Below are 15,128 nucleotides of genomic sequence, written 5' to 3' on the forward strand. Positions count from 1 at the left end.
TTTGGTTTGTGTCTTCCTTCCTCATGTTTACACTGCATTCTCCTTCCTCGCACCTGGGATATTCCAAGGGGTGCAAAAACTTGGGTTTTCAAAATTATAGTGTATATGCATAATTTGTTGCCATTATTTCAAACTTTTGTAAGGGGTATGAGAATATATCAGAAGCGTTCTAGGGCTGCGGGGTATAAAAAAGTTTGGGAGCCACTGCTATAGCCATTGCTACTGAGCCTTGGTGGAGCAGTGGGCTAATGCCTCCTTAAGTAACACCAGCTGCCTGCAATTAGTGTAGGTTCGCATCCCACCAGGCTCAAGGTTGACTCAGCCTTCCATCCTTCCGAGGTAGGTAAAATGAGGACCCAGATTGTTGGGGGCAATTAAGCTGACTTTGTAATAATGCCGCTTGGGGGGGGTGTATGAAAGCCCTAATAAGCAGGCAAATACATAGAATGAAGGCTACTGCTAAGCTTGTAAGCCGCCCTGAGTCTTCGGAGAAGGGCGGGATATAAATGGAATTAAAATAAAAAAAATGCTAAATCAGATATTCTCTATCCTATATTTGTCCATTTCATATGTTCCCTAAGTGAGCTTTCGTCTATTAAATTTCATTTTGTTACTTTCAGCCTACTTCTCTAGCATTACCAAGATTTTGAATTTTACATCTGTCTTGTAGGATATGAATTGTTTCACCCAATTTGGGCTCATCTGGCAATTCAATAAGTTTTGTCTCCATTTCTTTGTTTAAGTCTCTTACCACAATTTAAGAATATGGAACCCAGAATTGACTTTTGTGGTATCCATGTGGGCATTATGAAATTCATGTAGTAACCAAAGACCTGCTTGAACATTAGAATTTGTGTGTTTGTGTGCATGTGCATGTGTGTTTGACACAGCCTAAAGTTTCACTTGCCCCATTTTTTTAAACCCACACAAAATGCACACTCATATTCAGTCTCCATTTAATATTCTAAGGTTACTAGAGTTGGAATTCATTGCTAGAATGTATTTTGTATTGCAACAACTACAGAATTAATCAGCCAGTAAATTGCAGTGTTTAGTTAGCACCTACTCTATGGTTATAAATCCATAGTTCCTTTATGTTCTCAAGAGAGTTTCCTGTGACAGTTGTGACAGTTTTGAAACCATTAAATAGCAAAGCTTATGGTGACTGTACATTGCACATTTTGTTTGATCTGTATGGCTATGTAACTATCTTCTGCTACAATTTCTATATAATTTATTTTATTTATTTATTTAGAAAATTTATATTGCCGCCTAATGGGACATGGCGACTCAAGACAGCTTACATGGATATAAAACATTGTATAAAAAGAATAAAAAAATAACAAGAGAAATCATAAAATAATAACCCCCACCACCCCAACAACAACACACATTCAAATTAGCCGTTTAATGGGCTCCATCCCCCTCTGTGTTCCCCAGGCCCAGTGGCAGAACCAGGTCTTCTGTTTCTGAAAGAGTGTTAGAGTGGGGCCCAGTCTAATCTATGGAGGAATGACGTTCCAGAGAGAGGGAGCCACCATGGAGAAGGCCCTGCAACAGTCCTTACCACCCACCACTCTAGTGGGTCAGTAGATGTGACCAGCAAGAGATGGTCCCTCAGATAATAAAAACAGATTTTCTAACAGCTAGCCATAACTAAACCAGATATTCCCTATTTTATTACTGTTCATTTATATGTTCCCTAAGTGAGCTTTCCTCTGTTAAATTTCATTCTGTTACTTTCAGCCTACTTCTCTAGCCTTATCAAGATTTTGAATTTTATATCTGTCTTCTAGGATATGAATTGTTTCACCCAGTTTGGGCACATCTGACAGTGTGATAGATTTTTTTTTCTTCATTTCTTTGTTTAAGTCTTACAACCTTTGAAAAATGGGGGACCCAGAATTTACCTTAATGGTTGTCCATGTGGGCATTATGAAGCTCATGTAGACCTGCTTGGACATTGGATTTTGTCTTTTCAAGGTGACATAAATGCTGTTACTATTCTCCAAAGCACCTGAGGGCAGGACAAGAAGCAATGGATGGAAACTGATCAAGGAGAGAAGCAACCTAGAACTAAGGATAAATTTCCTGACAGTTAGAACAATTAATCAGTGGAACAACCTGAAGTTGTGAATGCTCCAACACTGGAAATTTTGAAGAAGAGATTGGACAACCATTTGTCTGCAATGGTATAAGATTTCCTGCCTGAGAAATGGGGTGGACTAGAAGACCTCCAAGGTCCCTTCTAACTCTGTTATTCTATTCTGTTCTGTTCTGTTCTACTCTATTCTATTCTATTCTATTCTATTCTATTCTATTCTATTCTATTCTATTCTATTCTATTCTATTCTATTCTATTCTATTCTATTCTATTCTATTCTATTCTATTCTATTCTATTCTATTCTATTCTATTCTATTCTATTCCATTCCATTCTAGAAGCACACCTTTGACTTAAAGTTGTACATGTTGGTGCTTGTGTTTGATTTTGGTTACATCTTTCATCTACAATTTTAGACTATTCCTTGCTCCATATGAGTCTCACCTTTCTCCTTAGTAATGTATTCAGTGCTTCTTTAACTTGATTGTTCCTCAGACAGTAGATCAAGGGGTTGAGAAAAGGTGTAAAAGTGGTATAGAAGAGAGCCACTGCCTTAGTGATACCTGACTGGCTTTCTCCACCTGGTAACAAATACATTGCTGTCACTGAACCGTAGAAAAGTGAGACCACAATTAGATGGAAAGAGATGGTAGAAAAGCCCTTCCTACGACTGCCTTTGTTGGACATCTTCATTAGAGTGACAATCACAGTGCCGTAGGACAAAATAACGAACGTCATATTACCTAGGAGCAGACCACTGAGACAAATCTGACTCAAAGTGGGAACCATTCCAAGTGGAGGGCAAGCCAAGGATAGGATTGGACCAGCATCACACAAAAAGTGGTCAATGACATTGGCGCCACAAAAGGACAACTTAGCGATCAACGTTGCTGGAACAAGATACCACAAGAAGCCAAGGATCCAACAAAGAGCCACCAGAATGTAGCAGACATTTTGAGACATAATTTGTGGGTAGTGCAATGGGTGGCAGATGGCCACGTGCCGATCTAAGGCCATAATTGAAAGGAAAAAACACTCAGTGCCCCCAAGGATGAAAAAGATGTAGAACTGGATTAAACACTCTTTGAGAGAAATGATCCCGCCAGGAACTGCTAAGTCAAAGATCATGCGAGGAACTGTGGAGGACACGTAGCACATTTCCAACCAGGAGAAGTTGCTCAGCAGGATGTACATAGGAAGCCGACCAAGGTGAGTGTCCAAAAACACCAAGATAATAATAGTGACATTCTCAACCAAAGTGAGCACGTAGAGAAAAGTGAAAAGGACGAGGAGCAGCAAACGCTTGTGCTGTCCAATTCCAAAACCTAATAAAACAAATTCCTCAACTGAAGTCTTGTTGGTTGAATCCATCTGCAATGAGATAAGAATTTACAGCCTGACCCACATTCTCTTTCCACATTTCTCAGTCACTTCGAAAAGTACACATGTAGTAAATATTTCAGTTTATGTGTGAAATCAGGCAGGTAAAGTGGTGCACCAAAGGTTTCAAATTTTAAATTGTGCTTTAACATTGCAATCATCAGTTGGGGTAAATAATATGGACTGGATTACCTAGTCCATTACAGGAATATTGACCAACCATACTATTTTAACTAATCAATTTGAATAATACACCTACAATAATAATGAAATAATTTTGTTTTAAAAAAGGAAGAAAAAGACATTGGAATTACCAGATAATTATTTTACATCAGCTGCTTCTAGTAGAGCTTCATCAGGATGAATTTGACTATCATTTTTCTGGAGATGATGAGGTTTGTGATTTTAGTGGTCTGTCGAAAGAAGCACAGGAGACATCAGCATAACTCTACTGTTTCTCATAGGACAAGCCTACATTGGAAGTTTATTACATCTCCCTCATTTTATTTGTTTGTTTATGTTGTCCGATGTGTAGGATACAGTTATCCAAAAACTCACCATTCAAACATAGCAAAGGATTCTATTAAACATGAAAAACAATTAAAATGGCATTGATGCTTAGGAAAAATGCTAACCTTTAGACTCCCATTAACAGCCCACCCTCTTCCTCCCATCTCCTTCCCTAAATATATAATTGATATTTAGTAGCTTTGAAATCTGTATGAAAGAAAAACTGGAGTCAATACATGAATTACCTTTTGCATAAAATATGCACATATTTTGATGTCACCGGATACAGTTCATGCTGATATTTGATGGAGGGAGTGGGGAAGGGTAGGCTACCTATTGATTTAGGGTTTGGGTTGATGGAGTTCTGCAAAAGACTTTACCAAAGTCTTATAATCAGCCAGAGAGAAACTGGGAGACATGTATGAATTGGCAGCCAGACTGCTAAATGAAATTATAGGAATAAAGCTGCCCATAACCAATGTGGTGAGAACACAAGAAGCATCCTGGAGCACAGAACTTTGCTGAAAGATGGAGGATTGCGAGTGATGTGTAAAATCCCCAATAGGTTAAAATATACCATCCAGGTAATAAATGGGAAGTTGACCAATTTCATTGTTTCCCAGCCCTAGGAAAAAGGGAATGACAAATGACTTTCAAAAATGTTGGCAAGGAAACCACAGGGCCTAGCCCTAGTTTCTCCAAAGCACCTGAGGGCAAGACAAGAAGCAATGGATGGAAACTAATCAAAGAGAGAAGCAACCTAGAACCAAGAAGATATTTCCTGACAGTTAGAACAATTGATCAGTGGAACAACCTGCCTCCAGAAGCTGTGAATGCTCCAACACTGGAAGTTTTTAAGAAGAGATTGGACAACTATTTGTTTGAAATGGGTTTCCTGCCTGAGCAAGGGGTGTGTGGATTAAAAGACCTCCAAGGTCCCTTACAACTTTGTTATTCTATTCTATTCTATTCTATTCTATTCTATTCTATTCTATTCTATTCTATTCTATTCTATTCTATTCTATTCTATTCTATTCTATTCTATTCTAGTCTAGTCTAGTCTAGTCTAGTCTAGTCTAGTCTAGTCTAGTCTAGTTTATTCTAGTCTAGTCTAGTCTAGTCTAGTCTAGTTTATTCTAGTCTAGTCTAGTCTAGTCTAGTCTAGTCTAGTCTAGTCTAGTCTAGTCTTTAGTGTAGTTTATTCTAGTCTAGTCTAGTCTATAGTTTAGTGTAGTTTATTCTAGTCTATTCTACTCTATTCTAGGGTAGGGTAGGGTAGGCAATTGCCAGGAGTCAAGAGTGACTTAACTTCACATTTGACAATTTATTATTTGTTAGATTAAAACTGAGAGAAGGCTATTTTATGAATATAAATATTTTAAAGTTGAGTCCTAGCATTTTAAGATATTGGTATTATTTGCTTAAATTTAGAGACACCTTGTTGAATGGACTAAAAGAATGGACTCTGGACTAAAAGAAAACCAGAGATCATCTTTGTGATAAAGTGGTTTGTTGTATTTTTTTTTGTCCCTTCTAATTTGTTTTGCTATTCTCTTTCCCTTTTATATTAATTTGCATTTTAATATTTGACTTTGAAATTTAATAAAGGTATTATTATTATTATTTTAAAAAGAAACTCAGTGTTTTGCATCCCTGCAGAGAAACTGCTCCATAGCTTAACAGTAGGAAACCCATCAGAAGTAGCCAGCAGCCCTGCAAGAAAAACCTGGGCAATTTTTGTATGGGTTGCAAGCTGCAAAGCTGCTCGTGCCCCGCTTCCTATAGGGGAAAGGCGCTCTTGCCATTTATTCTTTCTTCTTTCCCCAGTTTCGCCTGAGTGGCGGGAAAAAAGTTTCCGATAGGAAAAAGCAACTTCTTCGTTGCTTGTTCCCTGACCCTTGAAATGATGATTGCATGGGATAATAATAATAATAATAATAATAATAATAATAATAATAATAATAATAATAATAATAATAAGTTGGAAGGGACCTTGGAGGTCATCTAGTCCAACCACCTGCTCAGGCAGGAAACCTTATACCATTTCAGGCAAATGGCTGCCCAGTCTCTTCTTAAAAACCTCCAGTGTTGGAGCATTCACAGCTTCTGGAGGCAGGTTGTTCCAGTGGTTAATTGTTCTGTCAGGAAATTCCTCCTTAGTTCTAGGTTGCTTCTCTCCTTGACTAGTTTCCATCCATTGCTTTTTGTCCTGCCTTCAGGTGCTTTGGAAAATAGCTTGACTCCCTCTTCTTTGTGGCAGCCCCTGAGATATTGGAACACTGCTATCAGTGTTTTAATTTTATTGGGTTTTAGTTTAAATTGGGGACTTGATTTAATTAATTTTAATCTGATTTTAATTTTTGTATGTTTGTTTTTAACTCTCCCTGTAAACCACCCTGAGTCCTACGGGAATAGGGCGGTATATAAATTTAATAAAATAAATAAATAAATGTCACCCCTAGTCCTTTTAAACTAAGGTAAAAGGTAAAGGTAAAGGTTCCCCCGCACATGCGTGCTAGTCGTTTCCGACTCTAGGGGCCGGTGCTCATCTCCGTTTCAAAGCCAAAGAGCCAGCGTTTGTCCGAGGATGTCTCCGTGGTCATGTGGCCGGCATGACTAGACGCCAAAGGCGCACGGAACGCTGTTACCTTCCCACCGTAGTGGTCCCTATTTTTCTACTTGCATTTTTTATGTGCTTTCGAACTGCTAGGTTGGCAGAAGCTGGGACGAGTAACAGGCGCTCACTCTGTTATGCGGCACTCGGGATTCGACCCGCCAAACTGCCGACCATCTGATCGACAAGCTCAGCGTCCTAACCCACTGAGCCACCGCGTCCCTTTTAAACTAGACATACCCAATTCCAGCAGCCGTTCCTTATATGTTTTAGCCTCCAGACCTCTAATCATCTTTGTTGCTCTTCTCTGTACTCTTTCCAGAGTCTCAACATCTTTTTTACATTGTGGTGACCAAAACTGGATGCAGTATTCCAAGTGTGGCCTTACCAAGGCATTGTAAAGTGGTATTAATACTTCATGTGATCTTGATTCTATCCCTCTGTTAATGCAGCCTAGCACTGTGTTGGCTTTTTTGGCAGCTGCAGCACACTACTGGCTCATATTTAAGGGATTGTCCACTAGGACTCTGAGATCCCTCTCACAGTTACTATTATTGAGCAAGGTACCCCCTATACTATACCTGTACATTTGTTTTTTCTTGCCTAAATGCAGAACCTTACTTTTTTCACCATTGAATTTCATTTTGTTAGATAGCGCCCAGTATTCAAGTCTGTCCAGATCCTCCTATATCTTAAGCCTATCTTCCTGAGTGTTGGCTATTCCTGCCAGCTTGGCGTTAATCTATCAATGTTTATTACAAGTCACAGTGGTATTATGTGACTTGTCTCTGTGAAAATATCCTTCCAGTGGATTCAGGAATTGTCTGATCTTTTATGATGAGTTTATGAATAATATTCCATAGGAATGACTAAAGTTTGATATTCATGTTCTCTACCTGCTTGTTCCTTTCAAATCACTAGAGATATAGAAATAATTTGCCCTAATTCCAACTCTGCTTTTTACTTGCAGTGTCCCAAGAATGAAATACACATGCGGAGAGGCAAGAATTAGCTTGGATTATTGATCGAACATTTACTGTATTTCAACCTGCATAATAAACTTAGTACAGTTCCTCAGATTCAACTCGTTAGTTTAGAATGGACTCCAAAATTAATAATAATAATAATAATAATAATAATAATAATAATAATAATAATAATAATAACACAATGGAAATTCTCCAAGCTAAAAAAAAGAAAGGGGAAAAAATAAATGAAATGTTCTACCTAAGTACAGCCTCATGTTTGTATTTACAAAAATCAGAAAAGCAGTTAAGATAGAATATGCCTACATAAAGGTTTCTATTTAACAAACCTATTGTGTCTAAGCCCCTGTTTCAATCATAAATTGCCCATGAATTAATTAACTTCCAAATGGCACAATGGTATCTTACCTTGGTCCTTCTCAAAGGTGTTGCTCAGCTATCAAGAAGGATCTGCTGATGATATAAGTTATGTGCTTAATGCTGAGAAATGGTCTGGAAGGATTCTAATCACAGGACCATGATAGGAGAATATCACCACAGGACTTTCCCAAGCATAAAGACAAGCTATGTTGTGAAATCAAAAAGCAGCTAAATTTGAAAATATCCTGGCTTGAGTTCCCCAACAGTTCTAAGCTTCATGTCTTCAACCACATTGATTTTTGTTCTATTAACCACAACTGCAAACTTTCCAAGGTGAGTCTCTCTTGGAGAGTTTGTTTATGAAAACTTTCCAACCATTCTCTCATAATGCAGTAATTCCATTGAGAGTGTTCAGTCCCTTTAGTTATTTCCTGCAGTTTGTTAAAAGTTTGTTGCTCCTGATCTTAACCTCAAGAACTAAATAGTGGGCAAGAAAGTTCTTTGAATATCTCAAACTTAAAATAACAGAATACCAAGCAGGGTGTTGATGATACTTTTTTAAAAAATACCACTAGCAACAATTCATATTTTTTAAAATGCCAATAGCAACAAATAATATTTTTTAAAAATACCAAGAGCAACAAATCATAAAAAGGTAAAGGTAAAGGTTCCCCCGCACATGCGTGCTAGTCGTTTCCGACTCTAGGGGCCGGTGCTCATCTCCGTTTCAAAGCCGAAGAGCCAGCGCTTGTCTGAGGACGTCTCCGTGGTCATGTGGCCAGCATGACTAGACGCCAAAGGCGCACGGAACGCTGTTACCTTCCCACCGCAGTGGTCCCTATTTTTCTACTTGCATTTTTACGTGCTTTCGAACTGCTAGTTTGGCAGAAGCTGGGACGAGTAACGGGTGCTCACTCTGTTACGCAGCACTCGGGATTCGACCCACCAAACTGCCGACCTTCTGATCGACAAGCTCAGCGTCCTAACCCACTGAGCCACCATATCCCAACAAATCATACATTCCCTCAAATGTTCATGGATAATAATAAAGCAATAGAAATTCATTAACTACAAAAATAAGCTGCAAAGAAGTCCAACTTGTCAGTTACTCTGAAATAACTGGGGTCTCCCCAGTAAAAAAAAACTGCTTTTAAGCCCCTGCCTCTATAACCTCCCACAGAGAGGGGACAAGTAGCATTATAACACCTCCAAATTAATCAGACTAGAAATGGGGATCCTACTTTAATGAGGCTTTTTAGGTGAAAATCAATACAATATTGTAACTTCACAGGAAAAAAACCCTAATGTTATTCATACAAAGGAATGAGAAATCATTTCTTTTGACAATTTGAGTCACTGTGTAAGGATCTCCTTATTCTTTTTGTTTCCACCTATCCAAAATCAGAAGTAAATCAATATTCTTCAGATGCCAGCCCCAAAGAATGATGATCCTCTTTTAATTGAAATTTAGCATGTGAAGATCTCTAGAACATGCTATCTGAAAATGTGAAAGCATTTAAATGCTTTCCCAGGTGTACAATTCACAGGAAGGTTCCTATTGTCATCCTATTTTTCCAGAGTAAAAAATGACTTTTGATAGGAATATTGGCGTTATGTCATAAAATCATTTTAAAGATTTGCATTGATGTTCTTTACTCCTGTTAGTAAATTTTTCTAAGCATCTCCCGCTATTTTGGGCATATATTAGCCATTATATTTTGTGTAATTAGATTCTTAGACTACCACCATTAATTCATCTGAGAAATGCTTTTATACACACCACGCACACACGTATGTGAAAAGTCAAGAAGAAAGTATTTTATATTCTTTTTTATTCAAAATCCCCGTATGTTCCTAAATTGAAAATTCATAAATCCCAAATTCAAATTAATTTTTTTCCATCAAATACATGATAAAAAAAGAGAAGAGATTGCCAAAGACTTTATTTTGTCCACAATTCCAGTACGTTCAGATAGAATCCTTGAATATGGGTTGTGTTTGTTCTTAAAAGACCTTACTATGCAATCCTATTAAAATTATTTCAAAATAAAATCTCCTACATTTCATTGGAGGATATTTTATTGTTGCTGTTTTCTGAAGTGTATGAGAAAGTTATTGGTTCATCTGACAAACGTTTGAGATTTTTTAAAAATTTTTTTAAAATAATTTTATTCAAATACAAATAATACAAACATAATACATATGTCTAAATAAAAAACAATATAAAAATACAAATATTACTGTCCACCCACCTCCCTGGAGACCATTTTTATTACCTATATTTCTTCTTGTACAACAACTAACAATATACAATATCCTCTTATCTCAAATGTTTGAGATTTCGTAAGCCTTTAGTTCCCAGATTCAGATACCTGACAAGCATTAAACTTTGTTTCAGGATATTTAAAAACATGTTTTGTTGATAGGAAAAAGGTCACTGCCTTGGCCTTTCCTTTGTGCGGTGTCAGAAGCTCATTCCTCTCCCCCCCACAAGTTTAATATTTACATGAAACCATAGCATTAGGTCATCTGCTAGCTTAGGGGACAATATTATTGATATACTGACGATACCCATTTAAAACTCTTGACCCCAAGCTGTCCAAGTTGAGGTCTTATCCCAGTGTCTAAAAGCTGTGCTGATCCAGATGGGGAGAAGCAGACTTTGAGTTAATCCTACTGACTTGCTGTGGATTTTATGTCTCTCCCCCCCCAGATAATGGGTTTTCCACCTTTAATTTTGGATTGCACATCCACATTCAAAAGTAGTTCCCAATCTGGTGGTTTTCTTGGTATTTGCACAGCTTCTTGTGCACCATTTGTACCCTGTCCTGTATTAGAAATCCATTCAGATGGTCACTCTTGTCTGGGTCACCTTGTAGCTTGACTATTGCAATGCACTCTAGATAGATCTGCCCTTGAAGACTACTTGGAAGCCTCAGCTGATTCAGAATGCAATGGGAAAGGGTGAGTGCAATTTAGTGGGTCCGACGCAAGGAAGAGACGCCAGCCGGAGTACGTGTTCAGCTCTTTATTGGGGGGGGTAGCGTACTGGGGAATGAGGGTTACCTGGCCTCCTTAAATACCTGGCCAGGTGAGCAGACAGCCAATGGGGTTGGCCCTAGGTTTCCCGCCGAAAACTAGGTTTCCCGCCAAAACTGTTCAGGCCAACGCCCCCTGGTGGCTGTTGCTATGCAGGTGCCTGCATACATAACAGTGAGCATGTGCTTTCCTTCTTTGTGAGCTGCATCGGTTGATGGTATGCTTCCAGGTGAAATTCAAGGTGCCGCTTATCACCTGTAAAGCCACCCATGACATACAGCCAGTTTATTTGATGGACCACCCATTTCACGTGGTATCTACCCAGAGAGTAATCTCCAGCCTTGTCAAGATTCTTCTGAAATTTATTTCTGTCTTCTAGGAAGTTAGTTATTCCATTCCAGTTTGTCTCATTTATAAATCTGAACAGCCTTTCCCAACCTCTTTAATTCATTAAAAATATGGAAGAATAGACAACCCATAAGAGATTTTGAGGAAGCTAGAGAAGGAATTGTAGACTTAAACAATCACTGCTGACAAATCAGGAGACTGCTTCTTATCACATAAAAATGGTCCTCTTTTTTGTCTTCTTTATGGTGATCATTGTAGCATGGTCAGTTGACCATTGCAAGAAAAGAAGAGAAGAGGAAGGAACTGTGGTCTTACCTTACATAAAAATGGAAAGAAATCTGGGAAGAATTCAAATCACTATAAGGGACTCTTCCTTAATTAACTCACTATAAACGAGGCTGGGAAATTTCTCTTGCAGTTATCAACACTCTGAATTTACCCCACTCCACTAAAATCTATGTTCTTTTTTTCCTCTTAATTTTGCCCAAGTGTGTGTGGCTTCACAGGATCTAGGATGAAGCGTTGTCATATTTTATACAGCTATGATGAGGACAAGGTGGGGCTCAGGGACATTTTTGGAAATAAAGAGGAGACTGGACATGGAAAATTTCAAGATGACATGAACATTATTTAAAGAAGCGTGCTTTTTGGTTTACAATCTGCCTAGGGCTTCCTTCAATTTATTTGTTTGCATTTTCTGTAGCTTTTCCTTCGATTTTCCTTGTACTGTATCTTTTTGTGTGTGTAAACAAACAATTACTTCTTCCATATCAGTCTCACCTTTCTTGTTAGCAATCTGCCCAGGGCTTCCTTCACTTGATTGTTCCTCAGACAATAGATCAAAGGATTGAGAAAGGGTGTAATGGCAGTATAGAAGAGGGTCACAGCCTTTGTGACTCCTAATTGACTTTCCCCACCTGGTAATAAATACATCGCTGCCACTGAGCCATAGAAAAGTGAGACCACAATTAAATGGAAAGAGATGGTAGAAAAGCCCTTCCTAAGACTGTCGGAAGTCTTCACTAGAGTGAAAATCACAGTGCTGTAGGAGACCACAACAAAGGAGATATTGCCTATGAGGAGACCATTGAGACAAATCTGGCTGAAAATGGGAGCTTTTCCAAGTGGAGGGCAGGCCAAGGATAGGATTGGACCAGGATCACACAAGAAGTGGTCAATGACATTGGCAGCACAAAAGGACAACTTAGAGATCAACTTTGCTGGAACAAGATACCACAGAAAGCCAACGATCCAACAAAGAGCCACCATAAGGTAGCAGAAGCTGGGAGACATAATGTGTGGGTAGTGCAGAGGGCGGCAGATGGCCACATACCGATCCAAAGCCATTGTTGAAAGGAAAAAACATTCAGTGCAGCCAAGGGAGAAGAAGATGTAGAACTGGATGAAACACTCATTGAAGGAGATGATGCCACCAGGGACTGCTAAATCAAAGAGCATGCGAGGCACCGTTGTGGAGACATAGCACATTTCTAACCAGGAGAAGTTGCTCAGCAGGATGTACATAGGTAGCTGGCCCAGGTGGGTGTCCAGAAGCACCAAGATAATAATGGTGATATTCTCAACCAAGGTGAGCACATAGAGAATAGTGAAAAAGATGAGGAGCAGCAATTTCTTGTGTGGTCCAATTCCGAATCCCAGCAACACGAATTCCTCAACTGAAGTCCAGTTGGATGATACCATCTGGAATAAGTTAAGATAATTTCCAGCCTTAACCATATTCTCTAAATTCATTTTATATCTTCTTGCACTATTTTGGACTTCCCTTCCAAAACAAGAAGCTAAACAACACTCCCCATGTTCATCACTGGGTTACATCTTTCCATACTAAAAGTCAGAGAGGGGCGAAGAAGAAGGAAGGAAGGAAGGAAGGAAGGAAGGAAGGAAGGAAGGAAGGAAGGAAGGAAGTTAATAACAGGGAGGGAGGGAGGAAGGGAAGGAAGTTAATGACAGAGGGGAAGGAGGGAGGGAGGAAAGAAGGAAGGAAGGAAGGAAGGAAGGAAGGAAGGAAGGAAGGAAGGAAGGAAGGATTTTTATTTATATCATTCTCATTCAATGTGTTCCTTTCAGATGTATATGAACACAACGTCTGGAGACCATGAAGTATGTAACATAATGGCTCATTGCCTTCTAGAGGAACAGTGAAATGAGTAAAGGAGACATTGGCCTGACTCTACTTTTTGACATAGATCTGGCTAGCATTAAGGACTTATTGCTCACTGCTTACCATGCATTGGCACTCTCTGTAAGCTATAGAAGGCAGGATAAAACATTGATGGGAATTTCCTCTAATTCCTTCTTTCCAAAAGCTGCACTGCAATTACAGCTCCCTCAGGCATTTATACATATTACAAGAAAATATCTACGAAATTCTCAAATATGATAGAATTTCATGAGACAAGACAAGTTTTGGAAATATTTCTGAACTTCTCCACTGTGTTTCACCGGAATGTAGGAACCTCCCTTGTATCAGAATCAAATTTTTAATCCATTAAATATAGTATTGTTTCCTCTGGTACTCAGGCAATACTGCTTCCTCATTTTTCCCCTTCCATTTGAATGTCCAAATCTTGTCACCTGCCTGGATATGTCTTTGCAATTAATTTGGCAAGGTTTTCTTTTTCCAGAAGTGCTTTGCTATTGCCTCCTTCCTAGGGCTGAGAGAGAGTGACTGGCACAAGGTCACCAAGCTGGCTTTGTGCCTAAGGCAGGACTAGAACTCACAGTCACCTGGTTTCTGGTCTGATTTTTTAATCACTACACCAAACTCTCTCTCTCTCTTCCTCATTAGGTACACCTTTACCCTTGAAAGGATGCTTAATTGCATTGAAATAGGTGTTCATTATTCAATTATATTTTTCCCAATTTTTTTCTTAAGGGGGATATTCGGGGAGGAGAAAGCAGAAGATACATCAGATATTCTGTTACTAAATAGCTTGGACGAATCCTTCGTTTAAAATCTGACAGCAAGAAGGACTCATTAGTCTAGAAAATAAACACTATTTTGTGCTGAGATGTATATGCAAAGTAGAAGAGATAATAAACAGAGTTGGACATTTATTAACTGTTACCAGTGAAAGCAGATAATACAATTTGAAATGAAGTTTAAAAACCACAGCCATGGCTTATTCTTGTTAGTCATCACTTATATATTGTTCTCATACCATCTTCCTGACCAATGAACTCTTTTCTTTCTTGAGAAGGTGGTAGCTGATCAAATTAATTCCTTCTTGGTCCTTCCTCACAAAATAACTCCTTTTTTTTATAAGAATAGTTCATGCTTTACCTCAGGGTTACTCCCTCCAACAGGAAGGATGTTGAAATGTGTTAGGATTAGGGAATGAGAAAAAGCTGTCATCCCTTCATTCTTACAGTGATGCTTAAAATTCATAGTCAGGGACTGAGCAGGGAGAAGGATGTGCTGTAATTTACAAACCTTGAAGGCTGGTGTTAAGCATTGGGTGCCTTGGGGATTGTCTCTCTCAAGAACAGAGATCATTATCCATAAACCCCCAAAGAGTGTTTCTTTGGGATTGTTGCTTAAATGGAAAGATGCTATGTTTTCTAATAGTAGAATGAAGTCAATTCTTGCAGATAATCAATCCTTTTGTCAAATGTCTATGGAGATTTCAGTCATCTATTTATTTTATTTATTTATAATGAGACTTGTATGCCACCCTATCTCCCGAAGGACTCAGGGCGGCTAACAACAATAAAATACAATAAATACAAATATTAAAAAAGAATTAAATTATGTCGAAGTCCCACTA

At 38.7% G+C, this 15,128-nt stretch overlaps 2 protein-coding genes across 2 annotated transcripts; both read right to left on the minus strand.

Moving 5' to 3' along the window:
• Nucleotides 1-2,520: 2,520 nt before the first annotated feature.
• LOC308676365 (olfactory receptor 11G2-like) lies at nt 2,521-3,297 on the minus strand (the record flags this gene model as incomplete). Its single annotated transcript, XM_081342175.1, has 1 exon — nt 2,521-3,297. One exon carries the CDS (start codon nt 3,295-3,297, stop codon nt 2,521-2,523), a length of 777 nt encoding a protein of 258 aa, XP_081198301.1.
• An 8,799-nt stretch (nt 3,298-12,096) lies between these two features.
• LOC308676366 (olfactory receptor 11G2-like) lies at nt 12,097-13,041 on the minus strand (the record flags this gene model as incomplete). Its single annotated transcript, XM_081342176.1, has 1 exon — nt 12,097-13,041. The coding sequence occupies one exon, from the start codon at nt 13,039-13,041 to the stop codon at nt 12,097-12,099; it is 945 nt and encodes a 314-aa protein (XP_081198302.1).
• Between the last annotated feature and the right edge of the window lie 2,087 nt (nt 13,042-15,128).

Source organism: Vipera berus (assembly GCF_964194415.1).
Source record: "Vipera berus genome assembly, chromosome: W".
Lineage (NCBI taxonomy): Eukaryota > Metazoa > Chordata > Lepidosauria > Squamata > Viperidae > Vipera > Vipera berus.